The sequence below is a fragment of the Andrographis paniculata genome, unplaced genomic scaffold (genome assembly GCF_009805555.1).
Source record: "Andrographis paniculata isolate CXL003 unplaced genomic scaffold, ASM980555v1 Contig69END, whole genome shotgun sequence".
NCBI lineage: Eukaryota > Viridiplantae > Streptophyta > Magnoliopsida > Lamiales > Acanthaceae > Andrographis > Andrographis paniculata.
The window spans coordinates 573,502-598,112 of record NW_026137605.1 but is presented as its reverse complement, the minus strand read 5'-3'; the positions used below and the strand labels follow the sequence as shown (position 1 = coordinate 598,112).

The 24,611-nt window shown below is 28.9% G+C and overlaps 2 protein-coding genes across 5 annotated transcripts; one reads left to right on the top strand and one right to left on the bottom strand.

Moving 5' to 3' along the window:
* The first annotated feature begins 7,313 nt into the window (after nucleotides 1-7,313).
* LOC127264100 (uncharacterized) lies at nucleotides 7,314-12,710 on the top strand. Its single transcript, XM_051293483.1, has 7 exons — nucleotides 7,314-7,844; nucleotides 8,571-9,104; nucleotides 9,936-10,082; nucleotides 10,203-10,301; nucleotides 10,635-10,685; nucleotides 10,774-11,213; nucleotides 11,889-12,710. The coding sequence occupies exons 1-7, from the start codon at nucleotides 7,433-7,435 to the stop codon at nucleotides 12,501-12,503; spliced, it is 2,298 nt and encodes a 765-aa protein (XP_051149440.1). The 5' UTR covers nucleotides 7,314-7,432; the 3' UTR covers nucleotides 12,504-12,710.
* Nucleotides 12,711-13,468: 758 nt separating this feature from the next.
* LOC127263741 (PX domain-containing protein EREL2-like) lies at nucleotides 13,469-20,248 on the bottom strand. Of its 4 annotated transcripts, XM_051292934.1 has the most exons (12): nucleotides 20,109-20,248; nucleotides 18,591-18,739; nucleotides 18,375-18,413; nucleotides 18,092-18,202; nucleotides 17,680-17,778; nucleotides 17,457-17,543; nucleotides 17,137-17,245; nucleotides 16,184-16,989; nucleotides 15,318-15,482; nucleotides 15,011-15,247; nucleotides 14,131-14,349; nucleotides 13,469-13,916 (listed from the first exon to the last, which is right to left on the bottom strand). In XM_051292934.1, exons 2-12 carry the CDS (start codon nucleotides 18,678-18,680, stop codon nucleotides 13,692-13,694), a joined length of 2,187 nt encoding a protein of 728 aa, XP_051148891.1. In that variant the 5' UTR covers nucleotides 18,681-18,739; nucleotides 20,109-20,248; the 3' UTR covers nucleotides 13,469-13,691. The 4 variants fall into 4 exon arrangements, with proteins under 4 accessions (XP_051148891.1, XP_051148893.1, XP_051148892.1 ...); XM_051292936.1 differs by lacking the exon at nucleotides 17,680-17,778; XM_051292935.1 differs by lacking the exon at nucleotides 18,375-18,413 and having other exon boundaries at nucleotides 13,470-13,916.
* Between the last annotated feature and the right edge of the window lie 4,363 nt (nucleotides 20,249-24,611).

The window sequence follows — 24,611 nt, the reverse complement described above, 5'->3', positions numbered from 1 at the left end:
CTAAAATTTTAAAAGAAAACATTATCCTCAATCAATCAATCGCAATCTCATTGGATCCATTGCATCAAATAGGTGTTGAAAGATTAATGAGACATTTTATATTGTGAAATATTTAAATAGATTATTTTATTTTATTTTATTTTTTTTATTGAATTATAGAGAATTATATAATTTATATAATAACAATAAATATATATAATATATTAATTTTTTAAAAAAAATATGTAATAGAAAAATATAAAAAGAACACATTAACATATTTGAAGTTGAAGATTCAATTACCACAAAATATACTCCCTCCGTCCATAAACTAATGTCATATTTTTTTATTTGGGACGTTTAATAATTATTGTTCTATTTTTTAAAAAAAATACAAATTTTACATTTTTACCCTTCATTCATTTATTACTTTTAATCTCTATCATATAATCAATGACAAATTTGTCAAATCATAACAAAAAGACAATCGCCTAAAAAATCGTACAAATATACTTTAGGACAATAGAAATTAGACGGATAAAATATAATTATGTGCATCTATCACAAAAAAATAAAATTTTAAAAAATAAATAAATAATTCAAATAGGTGTTGAAGGTTGTTTGTTTGACTTCCTGAGCGTAGTTTATAATATGCTCTCTATTATTATTATTATTATTATTATTATAAATATATTTTCTTTAAGTGTGGAGCCCACTTATATTTCGTACTCGGTTTGATTGATGTGTACAAGTGTGAACGTGAATGGAAATTATGAACTTATGTAAAAATAAATTCTAACAACCAAATTGAAGTCAATTTCTTGCTAATGGTCTTTGTTTATTACCGCCAATCTTTTGTCCCAAAAGTAACCTATAAAGCAAGCATACGCGTGACGCGTCCTTGTAATTTTTATTTCATTTTATTTTATTTGGTATATTTAAATTTAATTTTTTAAAATAAAAATATATATATATATATTAAATTTTGAATTAAAAAATAATAATAATTGTGCGTTGGATTTTTAAATATATATTACTAAAGATTTTTTTTTTTTTAAAAAAAATACTTTATCCATCCTAAAACAATGTCACTTTTTCTAATTTGTCTTATTTTATTTGACATCTTTTTATATTTAGTAAATTTTATTAATTTAAAATATATTTAATAAATATAAATTAATTTAATTAATTTTATAAAACACGCCCATATTTTTAAAATATAAATAAAACAATTACCTAATTTCATAATGTATATACACTACTTAGCATTCACTTAAAATTATTTATACCTAAATCTCCTTCATAAACAAATACTATATTTATTCACATTTAAATCTCCATACTTTTTTATAACATTAACTTATGTCAATCATAAAAAAAAATATTTGTATTTTTTTTATATATGTATTATATAAAATTTTATACTTTAGAAAACAATATTCATTTTATCCATTAAAAATTTTAATAAAAATTTTAAAACTATCAATAATACAGCTCACATAAAAATAAAAAAAAAATAATAATAATAATAATATAACTCAGTATAATTAATTTATTAAACTCCCACTATCTTAAATATTACTCCCTCCGTCCCACCACAATTGACACTATTTTTATTTTTATCTGTTCCGTAACAATTAATATTTTTCTACTTTTGGTAAAAAATATTAAATCAAAACATATTTAACAAATATAAATCAACTTAATTAAATACATGACATACAACATCATAAATAATCGTATGACCCACTCAAAACCCCTTTATTTATACTCTTTTAAAAAAAATAAATATTTTTATCTATATTTAAAACTACACATTTTTTTTTAAAAAAAAATTGATTTATGTTAATTATAAATAAGCAAAAATAATTTTTTATTTACTTGTATTATAGAATATTTTATTCTATACAAAAATGATATCCATATTGCATATATTTTTTAATTGCTATATAATTTTTAAATATTTAGACATATATTTTAATTTTTTAGTCATATATATTAAATTTTCTTTAAAAGTATAAATATTATTAACTATAAAAAAATAATATAATAATATCATAATTAATTATTATTAACTAATTAAATATCTTCACCTTAAATACCGTGTCCCTAATCAAATGGTTTAATTCATGTAAGATGGAAGGAGTATGTCACAAATTAAAAGACTACTTATTTTGTCCCGTAAAAAATAACAATGTGAAATGAGGTCGTCACTATAAAATTATTAAATTAAAAAATCTAGATCTTGCCTGCCTCGTATAGAAATTCACAATATTTAATTATTAATATAATTTAAGGATAATTAAGTAATAATATTTGATGTTTACATTAAGCTAACATTGTATTGTCGTTTTGCCTTTTTTGTCGCCACATTCTCATACATAATTGCCTAATAAATAATTCGTTACCAACCTTTTTCCACGTCCTATTTAATGCTTGTACTAATATTATTTAATTTATTTTCACACTATAAGAAATATTTAAAATAGGTAAGATAAAAATATATATATATATTTTTTTTAAATATTAAATGAGTAGATTTGAAATTTACAATCAATTTTAAATATTTAAAATTTAGTGTTTTGTCAAATGAAACAAATAAATTTAATAGATTAATTTGAATTTTACAATTTTCATTTTGGGTTGTTCAAAATTTTTTTTTTTTTTTTGACAAAATATCATATCAAATTCAAATCAATTTTTTTTAAAATATTTACCAAAGAAACGCACCGATTGAATTTGATGGGTTTCCATTTTTACATTCTATTCAACTAACTATACTACAAATAATTATTCAATTTTTTTTTTTTTTTTTTTTTTTTTTAGTAACGGTACTATTTGCCTAACATTACAAATATTTTTTTAATTTACAATATATTATACAAATATCATTACATTTATATCATACAATATAATATTAATATTTCTAAAATTTCATGAAAAAGGAGTATAAAAAATTAACACAGACATGTGTATATATGCATATACATATAGGGTGTGTTTGTTTGGGGGTTTGGATTTTGAGTTGGGATTTGAATAGTAAAAATTTTGAATTTGAATAGTTGTATAATGTGATATAAATAGGTGTTGATTTGATATTTTAAATGTAAAATTGATTTTTAGTATAATATAAAAAATAAAAAATAAGTTATTGATTTGATGTTTTTGGGGGGAAAAAAATTGAATGAACAGTGAAAAAAAAGTTCAATCCCTCAGACAAACACACCCTAGTGTCAAATGGTACAATGAGTTGGATGTAATAATATTTTTTATTTATATATTTTTAAAATAAAAAATAAAAAGTTAAGAAACCTTTGTGCACTTTTGTTCGCATTAGAATCTTGGAAGAAGTGTTTTAAGTATTATAATTGTTTATACTTTATTAATTTTTAAAGTGAAAATCAGAGATTTGAATATGATATTTTAATTTTAAAAAAAAAACCATTTAATATCACAGTTTTGGAGAAAACCTAAAATATACACTACATAGGTAAAAATAAAAAATGAAAAATAAAAAATAAAGATGAAAATATAACGTTGAAAGTTCATTGAATTAATTTTATTTATTTATTTTTGCTATACTTATTTTAAGCATTGGTAGGTGGAACAATCACTTGCTTAGTTGTACCTGCCATTGCATAAATAGTGAATTGTTATTAATTAAAAATCTTTAGAATTGCAAAAATAAGGAAAAATATATTATTTTTTTTATCGGAATAATTATATCAACTTTTCAGTTTTTTTTAAGAGATCACATGTTGAATTTAAAAATTTAATAACATTTTTAAAATTCAATAATTATTATTGTTTTGATTTATTAACGTTGGTTGGAATGAGGCATCAGATACCATTGTTAAATGATCTCACCAAAAAACTTAAGTCTGTAATTTATTTATTTATCTATAATCGGAAGTCAATCAAAAATTATATGAAACAATATAATTAATATAATTATTTAAATAAATTTTGTAACATGATGCACATGCTCAACATATGATCTATGCTTTTTTTTTTGTTTTTTTTCTCAGTGTTAGTTAAATTTATGCGTAATCTAAACAATTTTATTTATTTTTTTTTAAAAAAATAATTATATTATTTCAATTTCATATTCAACAATTTATTCACTCATATTTTTATTACTTTTATTTTAATAAATAATAACTAATTCTTTTTTACTATTTTGTCCCTAATTATTGGAGTTTGAATGTTGTAAGTTCACATGTTTTTGTGCTTAAATTCTATTTGCAAGGTTTGTCTGAGAGATGACAATTAGAGACATAAATTCATTTACGAATATCAAATACTCCCTCCGTCTCATTAATATTAATATAGTTTTAATTGGGTTGGACACAATATTTAAGAAATATTAATATTATATTGATAATTAATAAAAAGTATGGATAAAAGATTTTTTTGTCCATACGGGTGTATTAATATAAAAAGCAATGAAAATTGTGTAATAAAAATAAAAAAGTAGGGGTAGTTTTATGGTGATATGATTATTTATGGAAATAAGACTACTGTTTTGGAACGGACAAAAATGGTAAACAAGACTATTGTATTGGGACGAAGGGAGTAAAAAATAACAAAAGAATTTCTTCAACTCAACAACCATCAATTATCTTTATGATCTTGAAATTTTTTTGGTCTTGTTGAAATTTCACTAATTTATTTGTTTAAGTTCTTTTGAATTTTGTTGATCGGTGTTTAGAATAATTTATTTTTTTGTTTGAAGACAATATTTTGAATCGTATCGTAAATGGAACTCATGCTAAAATATTGTGGAACAATGGAAAGTAGTTGTTTCAAAGATGAAGAACTATAAGTTATTATTTTTTATTATTAATAATAATAATACTCTCTAAGTCTCATAAAAATGATAATATTTTTTATTTTTGGTTGTACCAAAACAAAGATATTATTTTTTAATTTAATAATTGTATTAACTACTCGACATAATAATTATTCTTATAATTTATAATATATTATACAAATGTCATTATTTTTGTATTATATCATACAATTCTGTCTTTCTATTACAAACTAATATAATACTAATATTTAAAAATTTACGGGTAAAAAACAAAATAATTGTTTAAAATGTGAGATGTGGTTGTGATTTGCTGAAGGTAAGTAAATAAATAAGGAAAGTTATTAAAAGCTACTGAAGAAATTCAATGGAAAGCACCTATTAAGTTCGTACGATTCTTGCATTATTATTGATTTTATTAAAAAATAAATAAAATCTAATTATAATTGCAAAGTAGAAAATTAGAGAAAATGTCAAAAAGTATAAAGGAAAAGGGAAAATACATGCATAGTGATAGAGGAGTGTTTGCTTTATTTGTTTATTGTTTTTATATTATTTAAATAAAAATCTGGGAAATTTTAATTTTTTTTTTAAATTCTAATAATAGTAAAAAGTTAAATACTTTATATATATATATATACTCTATCGTTGTTTAAATTTATATTTATTTTTCTTTTTTTATTGTTCTTGAAAAATATTTTTATTTTTTTAAAGTAAAAAATTATTTCAGTTATATACTGTTTTTTACTATAAAAAAAAAATTAATAATTATTATTCATTTTTATTAAAACTCGATTAAATGAACACACATTGTACAACGGAGGGAGTATATAATGTTTTTAATCATGATACTTAAAATTTTTAAAAAATTTTTATTATAAAAAAAAAAAATGCAAGATGAAGTCAAGTGTGTTTGTGTTTTGATCTTTGGAGTCTTTTCTATTACCTCTTTTTTAAAACAAAATAATTGGTTTGTTAATTTTAAAATTTGAATTTAAATTTTTATTCAAATAACATTTAATATATTTTTTTTAATCAGGAATATTGTACGAATTCATAGTAAAAAATTAATTATATGGAATCAAAACGAAACACATATATCAATATAATTTTTGTAATAATAATAATAAAAAAAAAAAAAAAACTCGAATATGATAATCTTTAAGAAAAGAAAGGGTATGTCTTGTTTTAAAATCTTTTCACCTAACCAAAATTTTTACCTGACATATTTTCAATGTATAATATATATATATTTTTTTTATCTAATAGAAATTTATAATTTGATACAAAAATTTATTTTTTATATTACCGACAAAATTTCTTATACTTCACACAACAAAAATTATTTCAAAAAAAAAAAAAAAAACAAACAAGTATTTTAAGAATAGTGAAATTTTTGTTAGTTACTGAAAATTTTACAAATATTTTGAGAAATTGTGATATTATTGGGATGAAGTAATTTTATATTATTTTTTAAATATTTTACGAGAGCAAATAATGTATATTTATTATAAAATTTAAAATAATGTGTAATGCATAAAAAAACGAACTTGTATAATTTGTTCTAGGTTGAAAAAATCAAGAAAAAAATTACTTGTGATAAGTTAATATATATATATATATTTTTTTTATGACGTGAGAACCTACGGTCGTTACTCGAAAATGCGTCTTAGGTAAATTACCGGCCGAATCTAATACCCTACAAATTAGGCCCGATAAGACAAGTCACACTAGGCAAACCATGAACGGTAAAACCTAGTACCCTACAAACTAGACTCGAAGCAAAATTGAGAGGATTATTAATCAATCTTTCAATTTATATATTTCCACCGTCCCATTGGAAGGGTGACATTTGTTTTTTGCATGTAGATTTTTTAATATTAGTATTATATTGGATTGTAGTAAAAAAGACAAAAATATCCCTATTAGTATGGTATAATATAAAAGTAATTGCATTTGTGTAATATATTGTAAGTTGAAAAATTATTTATTATGTTAGATAGGTAGTACAATTATTAAATTAGGAAATGGTACAGAGAAAAATAGAAAATAGTAATATTTCAATGGGATATAGAAAATATAAAAATATGTTTGTTTCATGTTAAGTGCTTATGAAAGACATATGAAAAAATTTAAATTGAATTATTAATTTTTACAATCATGAAAATTTTCACCTCAAATGTATCAAACTGAAATTTTAAAACTAAAAATTCAAAAACAATTTTTTTTTTTTTTTTTTAAGAAAAAGAAAACACAATGAATTTAAAAAGAAACGAGTCTCCAATTTCTTACAAATACCCATAAAAGTCTCCCATCACTTGAAATAAATGACACACAAAATAAATAAATAAATAATACACAGACAAACTTCGTAATATTATTACAGATACACATAAAAATTAATTGAAAATGACTTCTTTTCCCCTCAACTTGCAATTAATTATCCTTTCTCCCCCGACGCGTTCCCTTACATTTTCTCTCTCATACATATACATATATATACATCTCCCATTTCCACTTCACTTCCTAATCGCCATTGACAAAACAAAACAAAGCTTCAATCCAAAACCCTAAGATCCAATAAATAAATTAAACACAAAATTAAATTATTCTGCTGCAACAGATCTGCATCATTCCTCAGCCATGGCGGAATCCTCCATTCCTCCGGCGGCGGCGTCGCTGCCAGTCTACCAGTCGCTGGCGACGGTCAACGTCGGAAACTTCGTCACCGTCAAGCTCTCCGGCGACAGGAAATCGAACAATTACCCTTCCTGGAAGCTGCAGGTTCAGAACCTCATCGAAGGCCACGACTTGCTCGGCTTCATCGACGGCTCTATCCAGCCGCCGGACGACGTCCAGAGAGAGCCCAACGCCCCCGCCGGCGAAGGCGGCGGCCGCGGCAGCCCGGAGGCGTACGACCTCTGGCGGACCGACAAAGTCCTCCGCGGCTGGATTCTGGGCACCATTTCCGATCCCAAATTGCTCTCCAGTGTCTCCAAGCTCGACACCGCCGGAAAAGTCTGGTCCTCCCTCGAGAGACGCTTCGAGCACAGAGGTAGCTAGATTGAGCTTCAATAGCGGAATTAAATAATTAAATTAAATTTTCAATTTTATTTTTTTTAATTTTCCAACTATCGAAGTTAATTAATTAAAGGTAAAGTATATAACACTTTCTTATTTATATATATATTTTTTTAGCAAAATACCTAAAACTTCTGTGTTAATAATGTAAAATTAGACATAAAACATCATTTTTATTAAAAATTGATATTTAATTATATATATATGAATGTGCAAAATGTTATACAAAAGAGAAAAAATATTATAAATAATTGTTATCTGATTTTTTTTTAAAAAAAAAACTATTTATTTATTTATTTTATTAAAAAAATTATTTAAAATATTTTACTTCTTTTATTTGTATAAAATTTATCTAATTTAGATTTTTATTTAAAATCAAACATAACTTTGGACAAGTTGTGTGCAAACTTTAAATTAAAGTAAGGGTTTCACGTATAGGATTTTTGTACATTTTAACTAAAAACAAGAGGAAAGTGTTATATTCGTAATATCATTTAAATTTATTTTTATTTTTCTTTGTTAAATGTCATTCAAATTTATTTTTGTTTTCTTTAGAAAAAAAAAATACTATTTATTCTAGTTTTTTATTTTATCATTAAAAGAAAAAGTTCCTATTTATTACTATTTTTTAAGAATTCGTGTTGGATCAAATGATGATACTGACGGAAAGAGTATAATTTACCTATTAATTTATTGTCAGAACCGGCGCCGCACGCGCAGACGTTCCACGCCGACGTAGCGCCGAAGGACTTCTTCAACGTGCAAATACCTCTTCTAAAAGCGTCGCTCGCCGGAAACTGGGAGAGCGCCCAGAAGCTTCTAGAAAGGGACCCCGGCGCCGCCATGACTTGGATTGACGACGACAACATTGTAACGCCGTTAGAAATCGCCGTCGGGACGGGGAAGGCTCTACATTTCATCGAAAATTTGCTGACTCACATACCCGACGAGAAGGTGGCCTTAAAAAACGATTTGGGATCAACGGCGCTGCACATCACGGCGGCCGTCGGAAACAAACCGGCGGCGATGAAGCTGGTGGCGAGAATGCCGGCGCTCTGCTACGTCCCTGATTACAGCGGCGACTTTCCGGTGCAGTACGCGGCTCAGTATGCGAAAAAAAATATGCTCGAGTACTTGATCTCCGTCACGACGCCCACCGGCGGAGATCAGAATCCGTACGCCGGTTTGGCGGGGCTCCGCCTTCTAACATACTCCATGGACGCCGAATTCTTCGGTAAGTAAAAAATAAGGTGAAGTATTATATGCTAATCTTTTGTGGGTTGTGGTAGCATTTAATGTGTGTTATGAACAATAATAATATAAGTTGTAGGAACTATTATTATACTACTTAGTTTATATATGTATTTATATTATATTAATATAATTATTTATTATATTTTTTTTTTCATTAACTTCTAATATATATATTTTTATTTTAGTCGGTTCTTGAAAATTTTATATTTTTATTTTAGTCGGTTCTTGAAAATTTTATGTATATATTTTTTAAGTAATTGTAAATTATATCATTAACTATTATATACTTCTTTCATTAACTTTTTTCATTACACTCTATTATATTTAACTATTACTATTAAAATACTAATATTTCTTAATTTATATGCAATACGATAAATATAAATTTTAAAGATGGACAAAAAAAATAGTATTCTTTTTGTTTTTTTAACAAATTATCCAATTTTCTATTTTGATGTGTCTCGTAACAAAATATGCATTTATATTTTAGTAACTGTACTATTTATTTTGTACTATTTATTTAACGTTACAAATACTTTTACAATATACAATATATTACATAAATGTTATTACTTTTATATCACACAATACTAATAGATTAATCATTTTTATTTTATTCTTACTATATATCAATATAATACTAATATACCTTAAATTATATGCCAAAAAAATAAAATAAACGGATACCTCTTTAAACGACTAATGAAGTATTTTTTATATTCTAATGTGCTGTTAGTAAAGTGCCTAATCGTATCATCTAAAAGATATTGGATGATTCGATGAAATTAAGAATGACTGGTGTGGTGTGCAGACATTGCTTTGGATTTGGTGGAAAAGTATCCGTACTTGGTCGGGATAAAATTTCCAAATGGGGATTCAGCTTTGGCTCACATAATTGGAAGGTCTGTGCTCTTCAATAGAAAACGGTTGAGCGGCTGGGATCGATTTATTGCGTCCTGTAAGCTAAATTCGACTATTCATAAAAAAAAAAAAAAAAAAAAATTTCTAAAAATTCATCGATCGGCCGATTAATGATCATTTCGATATTTAACAATGTTGTTTGTCTTGCTATAATCAGACATACCTCGGACGCCGACATGGTTCCCGGAGAATGTAATAGAGAATGGACAGATCAACGACATCGAGAGTGGATTGCTTCATCACGGCACACTACAAGGTAATCGATCTAGCGATTGAATTTTGTTCGTCAGACATATAATATACTTTCTTTATCCACTTGTAAAGTTTACATTTGTTTTTTTTTTTTTTCACGTTGATCATAGTACAAATTAAAAAAATAAAAATAAAAATATTTCTATTAGTGTCTTATAATACTAGAACTACGTTTATACAAAAAAATTATATAAATATAAGGATATTTTTAATGTTAAATACAATGACGGAAAAGGTAAATGTAAACTTATTAAGTTAACGAATAAAGTATAAATTAATAATATATATCATAACAAATTTAAACTTTTAAGTGAGACGAAAATCTCTCTGATCGTAGGATCTCTGGATGAGGATGCGAATTGCAATTTCAAGTTCTTGGAACGACTAGGTAATTACACGACTTCTTCGAGTATACATGTATTATATCGTTCTTTAATTTTGCGATTTTTTTTATAATGAATATTATGCGCGTATAGTGCCTCGAATAAAGACGGTGAAGGCGAAGTTGAAGGCGAACAACCAAGCGCTCGAGCTCGTGAAATTGATATGCGTCAAGCTCCAATTGTTGGGAAATTTTAAAGGGGCGAGGGACATTTACGAAAACTCGATCTTGAAGGCGGCCGAATTAGGGTTGGGAGACGTAGTCGAAATAATTATGAACATATTCCCGCTTTCGATCTACGCTTACCGCCTTCCGACAAAGCAATTTATATTCCACGAGGCAGTCGAGAATCGCGCCGAGGATGTTTTCAATCTCATCTACCAAATGAGCGATCACCGCCACTTGTTTTCGAACATGGTGGACGGAAACTACAACAATCTCTTGCATTTGGCGGGAAAACTCGCGCCAGCGCACCTGCTCAACGAGATCTCCGGCGCGGCTCTTCAAATGCAACGCGAGATACAATGGTACAAGGTGCGTCGCATTCAATTTTGATGCAACGGAAGTCTTTCATGCATGTTAAATAATTTTATCGTCTAAAAATTTAAATTTTTATCCGACCAAGTCAGTATGGTACTGATTTGACCGGATCAACATAGATCATACACATAACCAACATAAATTAGATATGCATAAAATATATGATGATGGTCATTTAACATTACTATATAATATGTAATTTAGGTCGGATTAGAGGTAGCAATTCAGGCCGACCCAATTTTTTTGTTTCGGGCCAGCCCGACCCGATTATACAATGGGTCGTACAGGCACAGCCCGAGCATGACCCGGTTTGAACTCATAACTATATGTACATATGTTAAGAACTTTACCGTCAAACTATCTCTTAATTTTTGTCATTATTTCATTAATTAGCATATATTAAATATTAGATAATAATTTCAATAAATCGAGTCGGGTTGGGTCGAGCCATGCAAGGCCTGACCTTTATGGGCCCGGGCATGGCCCGATTTATTAGTAAGTCAGGTAAGGTACGGTCCAAAAAATCTCGCACTTATTTTTGGAGGCCTAAGCATGATCTTTTTGTGTCGGGCTCGGACCGAGTTTTCGGACGGTGACTATTTTTTCCACCCTTAGGTCAAATGGTCATTTAACATCGTCTTTACAAGTTTTAGTCTGTATCGACCGCAGGAGGTAGAGAAGTTCGTCCACCCCTCGACCCGAGAGCGCAAGAATTTGGCGGGAAAGACGCCGAGAGTCATGTTCACGGAGGAGCACAAAGCGTTGAAAGAAGAGGGCGAGAAATGGATGAAAGACACGGCGAATTCGTGCACGATATCGGCGGCACTCATCGTGACAGTGATGTTCGCCGCAGCGATCACCGTGCCGGGTGGCAGCGTCAGCGAATCGGGATTCCCGATTTTCTCCGAAGAGGCGGCGTTCATCGTGTTCGGAATCTCGGACGCGATCTCGCTCTTCACGTCGGCGACGTCGTTGCTGCTCTTCCTCTCGATCCTGACGTCGCGATATGCGGAAGAAGATTTTCTTCGGGTCCTCCCCAAGAGGCTGATCTTCGGGCTGGCAACGCTGTTCCTGTCGATCACGTTCATGATCGTGTCGTTCAGCGCGACGCTGTATCTGGTTTTCGGGAAGAAGAAACAGTGGGTGCTTGCGCCAGTGCTGATCGCGGCATTGTTGCCGATCGCTTCGTTTGCGCTGCTGCAGTTTCCGCTTCTCGTCGAGCTTACTTATTCGACGTATGGCCGAGGAATGTTCGGTAAGAAGAGCAATCGTCCATTCTATTAAGCACACAATGAGTCTTGTATGTATGTATGTATTTTTGGGAGGCATTTTAAGAAATTGGGAGTGTGTATACAAGGCGTGTTCTTTTGAGGGGTTTTGGTATGTTTGGCTGATGGATCAGGTTTGTGGTTAGAAGTTCGGTTGAATCAAATGCTGTTTTTTTATTTTGATTAGTCCCGCATAATAATATTATTATTATTATTATTATTATTATTATTATTATTATTATTTTTAAACACAACATTCTCGCCAAAACAAATGAGCCTTATTTTAAATTCTATAATTTATAATTTTTTAATTTTTATTAGACTAATTATTTTAACTTTAATGCATAAATATTTGTATTATATTGTAGTAATTTTACTAATATATTATAGTAATTTTACTAATATATTTTAAATTATTTACTAATCATACTTCTGTTAAATAAATTTATGTGTCTATGGTAGCATTGACACAACACTTGAGGCAGAGTATTATTTCTTACTTACTATGATTGTTAATCTCTTCAATATATATCTTTTTTTTTTTCAATTTTTAATAAAATTTGAGTGGTGTGTTTGCTTTTTTATTTCAAATAAAAAATAATATTAACAAGATTTAAGCCCTCCAAGTTTGTTATAGAAAACCAATCTTCCACAACTAGAACTAGTTTTGAATGTTACCACATCATTACATTAATCTAGTAATAATATTCCAATTTGAGCCGATCCTAAAACCAAATAATTTATAAATCTAACCCACCAAATTGTGGACTACTTGCTATAAGTTTTGTAGGCTAACTGTTTTGCCCGTCGGGTTAATCCGTCCCACCTCACAATCCATCCTCGCCAAATTTGGCTAAACTATAGATGTGTAGCTGATCCATTAACCCGCTCGAGCATCTTCAAAGCTCAAACTCGACTGCTCGAATCGAGCTTGAGCTTTGTTTTAAAAAGTAGCCGAGCCAAGGACCCAAACGAAAGAAACACAACACGAAGACCAGTGAATAATGATTGTAAGCCAAAACAGTTCATCATCATCATCATCATCATCATCATATACAACACCATAAAAAAAAGGGTCTGTAATTATGCGCGACGCCGGTTATTCTCGTGTGAATGAGTCGAGCTGCTGCGAGGAACGAGCTATGGTATGAAGCCCCAATACTACAGGACACCTAAAACTCAATTTACAAACATGCTTCTACTGCTATGTTACACTTACATCGGGACTATTGGAGTCGGGATCACCTGTTTTAACACCGCGCAACATAAGAGAGTTCATCTGTTTTCTCAATACACCGTTATCGACTAGGATTCTCACAAGCATCTTCCTCAACTCCCTGTCCACAGACCCGATGCAATCATCTGTGTCGTCCACAGCTCGATCTGAGGTTGAACCAGCGTTGAGATCATCCTCGGCTAAACGCTGAACCTGAAGAACATTATAAGCATGAATTCAAAAATGACGTATTATTAATCATATTCTGGGATGATCATCGTTCCGGGTTTGAAAGTTTATACATTTTTCAATAGTTAAATTCAATTGTCCGATAAGTAAAAATGGCAGGAGAAATTAAAACCAGATATTTCAAAATATCGAAATTTAAAAATGAGAAAGGAATCAGAGAACAAGCGACTGGGAGTACCTTGGCAAAAAGGTCAATTTGATCGTCAGGTATGCCAACAAGATCATTGCAATCCAACAACGATGAGGAATGTCTCTGTTGTTCGTCTCCTCCCGGGGACTTTAAATAATCATTGCTACAATCCTGAAGCTGATCATAAATAGTCTTGCATTTATCGAGCAGATTCATCAAGGAAGATTTTGATTGCTCTTTCCTCTCTCTTTCTTCTTGAAGAAGTTCCTAGAATTGCAAAAGTTTCAAAACAGAATTGAGAATCAATAAGAATTAAGTCTTGCTGAAGTTTGAGACACAAAAACACAAGGAACAACCTAAGTTCAAAGAAAGGTAACCTAGAATCGAGCATATTCTTCCTTAAGAGATATGGTAGAATACTCCCTCATCCAAGAGATACTCGCGTACCCAAATATATGTTGGATCAACTAATTACGTGGTATATTTTGGAGAAAATATACTGACTCAATGGTCCATTAATTAGCTCGCCACAACTTTGCACCTCCCTCAAGAGAACTCCTACATCATTGGTATGATTTAAGAAATTCCGGTTGTGTTTGGTTAGGGTTTTCCCAAAGACTTTCACTATGGACCAACTTTTCCCCTAAAAAAACTATTAAATCAAACTCTTGTTTTTATTTTTTTTAAAAATTATGTCAAAAAGTAATTTTACATTATAAACGTCACATCAATATCTATTTATATATCATCAAACATCTAATCAAATTCAAAAATTTTACAATTCAAAACCCAAACCCAAAATTCCAACCAAACACACATTTTTCGATAGTCAATTAAAGAACATAATGATAATGATAATTATTTGAGTGTGAGATGATATACGGCACTATTTTACATGATTTTAGAAAGTGGAGCAACTAAGGCATACCTGTGCTTCGGATTTTTCACTGAGTGCCTCCTTAAGCTGTTGCTTAAGTTCTGCCTGTGAACTTCTTAGAGATTTAACTTCTTTAACAAGAACTTTCATATCAGATTTTGATTGCAGCTCCAGGTCTTGATATCGCTTCAACAAGTCCACAAACTGCTGCTTTACGGAATCCAACTCCTCATGGAGCACATCATCCTGTTGTCGATTACCTGCTGAATTGTCCGACTGAGTGTGGGCCTGGAAAAGGTTTCCTGTTACATATAATGTTGTTCAAAGTGAGGAAAACTACATTTCATGGATGTGTTACCTTTTGAGTACTCGACTTCAATTCCATTTCCATTGCCCGTTGCTTAAGCTCCTCCATGTCCCATTGCATTTGGGTCACCCTTTCCCTTTCAGTTAATAATGCTTGTTCAAGATTCTCTTTACTCTTTTGCTTAGTTGTCTCAAGCTCCACTTCCAAATCCTTGACCTGGGAATGACGATATCAAGTATTCCATATGCAATGATAGATACAACATATATGCACAAGAAGGGCCTCACATCAAAGTCGTGAAAATATATATAAAAAATAAATAAATTATATGAAATCAGGCAAATTGTACATAGAGAAGGAAGATATGAAGTCAATATCAACTGTGTGTCCGGACTCTATATGTGAGTCATGCTTAACCAATGCCTTTGATATCAAGTTTGATTTTCATGAACACAATCACAAATGAAGTTAACTCGACTCTTGAGGTTTTAGGATTCTCTTCAAAAGCAATAAAAGTAGATATGGTCTTCTGAGAACATGTTTCTTTGTTACAGAATTAAGCACAAGCCACGAGCTAGTGTTACTTGGGCCAAAAGCAATAAAAGTTGACTCGACTCTTGAGGTTTTAGGATTCTCTTCAAAAGCAATAAAAGTAGATATGGTCTTCTGAGAACATGTTTCTTTGTTACAGAATTAAGCACAAGCCACGAGCTAGTGTTACTTGGGCCAAAAGCAATAAAAGTTGATATTGTCATTCTTTCATATTGTTGTGTTTCTATTTTGAGCAATGAAATAAAAAACACTTAAAACCACTGGTTGATTTTTCAAGACTTTTCATGTCATGGACGTTTAATTTATAACAGATACAAAGAAAGAAACCAAATTGTAGCAAGGTCAAAGCTTAACAATTACAATACCTTGGTCGTAAGATATTCCTTCACTGCAATTTCCTGATTCAACCTTGATATAAGATCCTCCATATCAGTTTTTGCAGTGATCAGCCTTCGCTGCAATGTCATAAGCACTCTATTCAACTTCTGGCGCTGCTCCATTGGGACCAATAGATGTATGTTATCTGGAAGTTTAAAATCTGAGTCTTCAACAGTTCCAATATTGGAGATCTCCATCCCGCTTCTAAAGTCAAGAATCCCATGCCCATTCGAATTTGGAAATAATATATTCGACAATTCACTGCCTCTCTGCGAACTTCTGTCACTTCCAATGCTTTCATTTGATAGTTTTCGAACATGGGGAACCACTAGCCCATGTTCCGGCTCAGATCTGTGTTCAATTGTATCCTCCATATGATGAGAGGCTTTAGAAGAGCTTCCATTACTAACCTTGTGCTCCGAACTACTATGAATATCTCTGGGATGCAGCTTATGCTTAGGAAAATTTTCAAGTTTCTCTAGAATAGCATGCCCCATAGACAATCCCTCGTCAATATTTGTCATGCCATACTTCACAAACTTGTCTACTGGACTTGATACATCATCATAAAGCGTCAGATCATCCAACCCTACTTCAGAGTTGTTATCCCTTCCAAGGCTTGTAGTACCAACCTCGGATGCCTCATAAGCTGTATCACTGCCATAATCCGACGCCATTGAGGAACTGCCTGCTGTTGCAGACAAGCTTGAATTTGGATCAACATGATGAGATGATTCCACCATACTCACAGAACTATTCGGATCCAAGCCATGCTGGTTCTCATCTTGGAATGCTGGGACGTAAGAAAGAAAGTTTTATATCAAGCACGTGTGTAATGTTAAGAACATCAGAATAAAACATGTGTAATGAAAACTGCAACACCATTAAGTCAATAAACATATTTTGAGTGTAATGATATAAAATCAGAGATGACACCCACATGCTCTAGCGGCAGCCTCCAGCTCGAGAAAAGAAGCAACAGGCATACTTCGTGACAAGTCAATGTCAGAGAGTAACTTTGTCATCCACTCCTCAAGAGAACCCCTCCTCTGGAAAAAACAGAAGCCTTCAAATAAACTTCAGATGCTCTCAAAACTGGGGGTATAGATATAAAGTACAAAACTCTTGTTTCCGCTAGAGAATGTACAGAGATTGGACCTTCCAGACCTTCCAGACCCTCAATCTCAGATATAGAATTGGACAAAAAGGTTTGCAGTTCACATTAAGAATTTAATGAAGTAATATCCAAACAATATTTACCGCTTCAAGCATTGCCTTAGTTTTCATCCTCAGAAGTCCTTTGGGGGGAGTTGGCGGAACATTTTTCTGTGGAAAGGATCGTTTAATCTGCAATAGAAGTGCCAACCATACCAGGATCAATAATCATAATTTCCATAAGGCAACAAACATGAAGTATAAACAAGGTCAAAGTACATTTTTCTATTTAATATACTCCCTAAATGATTACGATGGATAAACTTACAGCAGCATGCAATTTTAAGAAATCGTTGAATCTTCTCAAAACAGTTCTGGTTGTTGTAATTCCTTCTGGTGATTGAAGACCAACTTGAACCCTGTAAAACTGCCCTTTGGAAAAAGTTACTTAGGAAACTACCTAACAACTAAATCATTCAATAGGAAAGTGTGTCCAACAAAAGGATATACGGGGCAGAAGTATAACGTTTTCAATAAGCTTTGAGCAGATTGTAATATCATGGCACTTCTGGAAGGTCTTCATGTTGTAAGATGCCAACTTAAATGCTTTAATCTTATTCTAGAATTTTCATTTATGAACTAAAAATTTCCTTATATTACTTACAATTACAAGTATTATTAAAGTTAAGCAGTTAAACCATATGATTTGCAGAACATGTATCAGAAAATTAATAAAATACCACGGTAGGGTCAGAATCTTTTGATTTGGCAAGTACAATCCAGGAGGGTATCGTGACACAATAACTCCATCCAGTCCGAGGATCATGAGGCCAAACAGTCTCTCTCCCACCCTACAAAGTTCATCTACATGTCAATACAGAAAATAATAGCATGGGCTGACTTGAAATTTGAACGCCAGAAAAGTTTCAATCATTGTTCTGCATAAACTGCAAGTACTAAATTTAGTGTATCAACATCTTGAGAGATATTTATGCAAGTCAAGCAATTTTAATTAAACATTACCCAGGATTGATTGTTAGCACCGTCAATGGGAATCCAAGGCTTGCGATAATATACAAAAGGTCAGATCTCTTGTTCATAAAGCTAAAATTTAAATGACTACAGGGCTGATCACAACCTAAATTTTGGAAAGAGGGGTGAAGTGAACAGTCCGTAAATTGAAGGAAATGTTCACGATATAAGAAATAAACAAATAATTTGTAAGAACAAGAATCATACCCAAACACGAGGAGGAGGGCTCCAATCCATACCCAAAGGCAGAGGTGAAGTTCCATCATGCCTGTGCTTAGGTGTACTTTGCCTCTGCATCCCCACAATTTTGGACTCCGATCACTTTATGCCCTTGTTTAACTCAAAATGAGTAGTCCCTGTAAAATACTTATCTGATTATACTGAATTACTGCACTCACACGGAACAATAAAGAGAAATAGGTATTAAATGAGCGGATGATTGTCCTATAACTTGGATTTTGGGCAATTAAGAAAATGGATTTTCTATAGAGGCAATAGCTTCTATAATATATATATATGTATATATTTAGGAAGTAGATATTTGTTTTGAAAAATGTATTTTTGAATGGTACTAAAATATTAAATATATGTTGAACCACTTTGAACTATCAGAAAATTCTGTTGAATGATACAAAACATCAGCATGGTGTTTAACCACAGTATAAAATTTGTTGAACATAGTGTAAATATGTTGAACTCTTACAGGAAAAAAAGCAAAAACAAAAAAATTGAGCATATCTATTGAAAACTTATAAGTTTACACCAAAAAAAAAAAAAAGATCTGCTGAATGACATAGAAAAATTGCCGAACCACCATATAAAACATGATAAACAACATTATTCAGATGTAATGTGTAATGCATCATCACCGGATCCAAATTGAATATATGAGTGTGTGTGTGTGTATTATTGTGTAATTTATCCAAAAATGATGGGTTCTACCGTAATCTCTTAGAGGGAAAACAATATTTATGTTTGCAGCATCTATCACGTTTGTATGGAAACTCTAAACTTCGGCGTCAAATGATCTGCAATTGTGTTTACCAGTACCTTACTACAACTACAACACACAAGTCAATAATTTGATCAACGGCTAAGATAGCTAGTTCTCAGATAAACAAAGACCATGTTTTCATTAAGCTAGATAAGAAAATATTTATTCAATAACATGAATCACAATCACATTTTCAATTAGTGGAACCAAAAAAAAAAAACGTATTTTCAACATTTATATTAGAACAATCAATGTTTAAGATATCAAAAATAAAATACAATCCTTAGACCCACAATCCAGTTCTGCAAAATTCAGATATGCTTCCATTAATCTCAAAAAACACATAAATCAAGTTCATCCACAAATCCATCAATCATCAAACAACAGATTAAAGCACGCACACGATTGTTACATACAAGCACCAATCATCCACAATTTAAACCCAAAAACGATCTTCAATAGTATAGCACACGCAACAACATACACAGAAAACAACCGAATTACTAGCGAGAAAGAGAAGGCAAGTGAATTTGCAAAAACAACAATATCATGTCAGCAGGAGAAATTTCACTGAAACAGAAACACGATTTAATCTACTCACAAGTCCGATACTTCAAGATCAATCTACTGAGTATTTCGTCCAAAATCTTAAAGATGATTCACGTCACACCCGCACCCCGAATAATTAGCAGGAAAAAAAATTAGAGCAGATTAAAACGACAGTAATAAACCTCAAGGCTCGGAGTTACAGAGGTGGAGCCGTGATCGATGCGGTGGAAATGTGCGGAACGATCGATGGAGCGCTCCTTCTTGCTGGCTCAGCTCCTCGATGCCATGGAAAAATCGATCTGCTCGACAAAGAAAAGGCAAATAGACCGAATCCTTTCTTTAGCAAACCTCGTCTATTTTGCTCTTTTACATTGGGCCGGACCGGCCCATTAACTTCGTTATGGACCGCCCCAATTAGAATTGCACATTCGATTCCGAACCGCCCCAATTAGAATTGCAAATAAACACTTAAATTAAACAAGTTTTATACACGTGAAATTAAAAAATTTGTTTTTAATAAAATAAAAATAAATAAATAATTAACCAATTATTTTTTTAAAAAAAATTTATAAAAATCTAATAGAATTTATCTCAAAAAACTATAAAATAATAGTTAATTAAATATTTATTTATTATTTGTATAAATATACTTTAACTGGTTCGTATTTACAATCAAAATAATTATATAAATTTGGCTTGACACAAATATTAAGAAAATAATAATACTTTAATATTAAAATAAAATATTTTAAAAAAATAATATATTACATATAATAATAATAATTTAGTTACTCCCTCCGTCCCATTGGAAGGGTGGCATTTGTGTTTTGTATTAGTATTATACTTGATTGTAGTAAAAAAGACAAAATACCCTTATTGGTATAATGTAATATAAAAGTAATAATATTTGTGTAATATATTGTAAATTGAACGGGTATTTATTATATAGGTAGATACTACAATTACTAGATTAGAAAATGATAATCTTATTTTGGGACAAACAAAAATATAAAATGATAACATTTGAATTGGGCGGATGGAGTATTATTTCTTTCTCACTTTCCTTACTATTAATAAATTTCTACCAATACCCTAGTTTATTTCTATCTATCTATTTTAATACTATCATATTACTCCCTCCGTTCAGTTAGAAAGTATACATATTTATATTTTTGGAACATTCAATTACAAAGTAACTATTTCATTAAATACCCCATTTTTTCCACAAATATCCCTACTTTACATCACATCATTACTTTTATACCAAAAAAATAAGGACAAAAATATCATTTTACTACTTTTACCTACCCACTATAATTAAAATACTATTATTCTTTAATCTCCGCGCCAAAAGTAGTTGTATACTTTTAGCTTGGACGGAAGGAGTATTCCTTTTTAGTCTCTAATAGTGTACTCATTTAAAAAATTAAAAAAAAAAGTTATCTACATAATAATATTTATGTTATATATTTTAATTTAGATATAATATTTATTATTGAAAATAGGCATCAATACTAATAATACTATTCATATAAAAAAAAATAATATCATAATATATTATTAATAATTTATTAATTTTTATTATTTAAATAATTGTATCCAAAACAAATAAATCATTTATTTTCTTTATGTTTTTTTAAACTTCAAACCACATATGTTCTGTATACTTTGTAAAACAAAATACTCCGCCCCAATAATAGTCTTATTTTTATAAATAATCATATCACTATAAAATTATCTTTATTTTTTTTATTATTATTACACAAATGCCATTACTTTTTTCACTAATACATTTACAAGGACAAAAAAATATTTTACGCATACTTTTTACCAACTATCAATATAATATTAATATTCCTTAAATTTAGACTCAAATAAGATCATAATTTTTTAACAGAGAGAGTATATTTCTTTTTCTCATAAATATCTTATTATATATTACTTACAAAAAATTTAAAAGAGAAACACATTTTCGTATATAAACGGAACCCAAAAATTGTTGAAATAATCCTGGTAAAAATGATTACTTGCTAGGTCAGCCGATCTGACCCTGTCAAAGTCGAAATATTTGTCAACCATTGACTTAATTTATATATATATATATATACACACACGCGGTGTGTGTTTTGTTTGAGGAATTTTGAAGAAAAATTACTATTTATTTAAATATTTATTTTTATTTTTTATGTATTATTTAAAAAATTAATTTTACACTCAAAATATTACATAAACACTTATTTATATTACTATTATACAACTATTTTAATTCAAAAATTTTATTATTCAAATCTCAACCCAAAATCTAAACCTCCAAACAAATACTGCCATAATATATTTTTCACGATGACTATTTTACTGGATTTTTCAACATAGTTTGAATTTTTAAAAATAGCAGTACTACATCATTCTAATTAAAAATTTGTTATTTTTTATTTTCGTTCGTAAAAAAACAAAGTTATCATAACAAACCCTTTTAACATACATTTTATTACACAAAATGTCATTACTTTTATATTACACAATATTAATAGAAATTTTTTTTTCAGTACAACCCAATATAATACTAATATTAAAAAAATTACGTATAAAAAGTAAACGGTAACATTTATACAGGACAGGGGGAATATATGATTTAATATTTTATATAGAAATTAACACTTTAATAAAATTATGTTAAAAAAATGTATATATTACTACTGAATAATTACAAAATTTTGAAAAACATGAATATCACAAACATAATTTAAAGGGAGGCGTAAAAGTGAGTAAATAAATGGTAAGAATATGTTATTTTATATTATTATAAAAATTATATTTTGTATTAAATTATTATTATTATTATTTTTAAATAAATAAAATCTACTCTCTAAATCCAAGAACAAATGATAGTTTAAATATTAGTATTATATATATATATATTGCAAGTCAAAATAAAAGACCTAAATACTTTTATTAGTATTGTGTAATATAAAGATAATAGTATCTGTAATATTGCAAATTGTAATACTCCATTTGTCTCATATCTATCTATTTGTTTTTGCATAAAGTTTTTGAAATATTAATATTATATTAGAATATAATATAAATAAACGTAAAAAGAATAAACTAACTTTATTAATATTGAATGATATAAAAATAATGACATTTATGAAATATATTGTAAATTGAAAAGATATTTACAATATTTAGTAAACAGTGGAGTTACTAAAAAAGATATAAATAAATACTTTGTTATATTAAAGACCAAAATAAAAAAATAAATAGTTTATTAAGAAAGGAAGACAATTTTATTATTTATAATATTATGTTGGTTGTCGAATAAAAAAAATGATAATTTTCTTTTGAACTAAAAAATAATATTTGTTGTATGAGAAGAAGAGATTATATTATATACTGTAATGTGTATATAGATATTTTTAATACTCCATCTGTCCGAGAAATAAGTATTCATTTGTTTTTTTACGTAGTTTTAGAAATATTAGTATTATATTGAGATATAATAAGAATAAAGTAGAAATGACAAAATAACTTTATTAGTATGTGTGTTATAAAGGTAATAGTATTTGTGTAATACTCCCTCAGTCCCACATAATTTGTCTCTATTTTTTATTTTCGTCCGTCCCACATAATTTGTCCTTTTATTTTTTGAAAAATTAATTATACATTTTAATCATATTTTAAAATTTATTTTTTTTAATCGTAATAAAATTATTTAGTTATCTTAATCTTAATCTATAATTATTTTTACTAAATAATAATTATTTTTACTAATATATTTTTTAATTACTTACTAATTATATTTTACCTAAATTCTCGTGTCTACATTAATACACCCATATTTTTTGGGACGGAAGGAGTATATTGTAAGTTGTAAGGGTATTTGTAATGTTAGGTAGATAGTACAGTTACTAAAAGAGGAAATGAATACTTTGTTATGAGACGGACTAAAATGAAAAAATAGATACTTTGTTATAAGACGGAGAGTATAATATTTATCTAAAACTATTTTATCAAAAAAATAAAATCCAATGTCCTTATTCAATCTTTTTTGAGTTCGAAATGTTCATTATATATATAATATTCGATTTATTTTTTATAAAAAAATACTATATATATTTTAAAATTTACCGAATCAAGATAGTTAACAACTTATATAAAAAGTTCATATTTATGAGATATGCAATAAAAAATAAGTGAAAATTGCTTATTAAAGAATTATTTTCTTTTGATTTGAGTAAATACCCTGATTTGAATGATATAATATTTTGGTTATTTTTTACAAAAAAAATAATATTTTTTTTTGTTACCAATAATGTATTATATATATTTGTTCATTCCGTACAAAAGAATTATGTAATTTTATTGTATATGAAAATAAAAAATAATGATATTATAATATTAAAATATACTAATAAATTAAAAATAAAGTAAGTTATTATATGTAAGTATATAAAAAAAACTTATTATTAGGGGTGTGTTTGTTTGGAGGATTGAATTTTCAATTCACTGTTCATCCAATTTTTTTTCCAAAAAATATTAAATCAAACATCTATTTTTTATTTTTTATATTATATTAAAAATTAATTTTACATTCAAACATTACATCAACACCTATTTATATCATATCATACAACTATTCAAATTCAAAATTTTTCATATTCAAATCTCAATTCAAAATCCAAACC

Coding starts and splice junctions, on each gene's coding strand:
- LOC127264100 (XM_051293483.1), top strand. CDS start 7,433: ATGGCGGAATCCTCCATTCCTCCGGCGGCGGCGTCGCTGCCAGTCTAC. Junction 9,105..9,935: donor CATGGACGCCGAATTCTTCG/GTAAGTAAAAAA, acceptor TGTGGTGTGCAG/ACATTGCTTTGGATTTGGTG. Junction 11,214..11,888: donor GCGAGATACAATGGTACAAG/GTGCGTCGCATT, acceptor TATCGACCGCAG/GAGGTAGAGAAGTTCGTCCA.
- LOC127263741 (XM_051292934.1), bottom strand. CDS start 18,680: ATGCAGAGGCAAAGTACACCTAAGCACAGGCATGATGGAACTTCACCT. Junction 18,203..18,374: donor GTGCTAACAATCAATCCTGG/GTAATGTTTAAT, acceptor TGAACTTTGTAG/GGTGGGAGAGAGACTGTTTG. Junction 17,246..17,456: donor CTAAGGCAATGCTTGAAGCG/GTAAATATTGTT, acceptor TGTTTTTTCCAG/AGGAGGGGTTCTCTTGAGGA.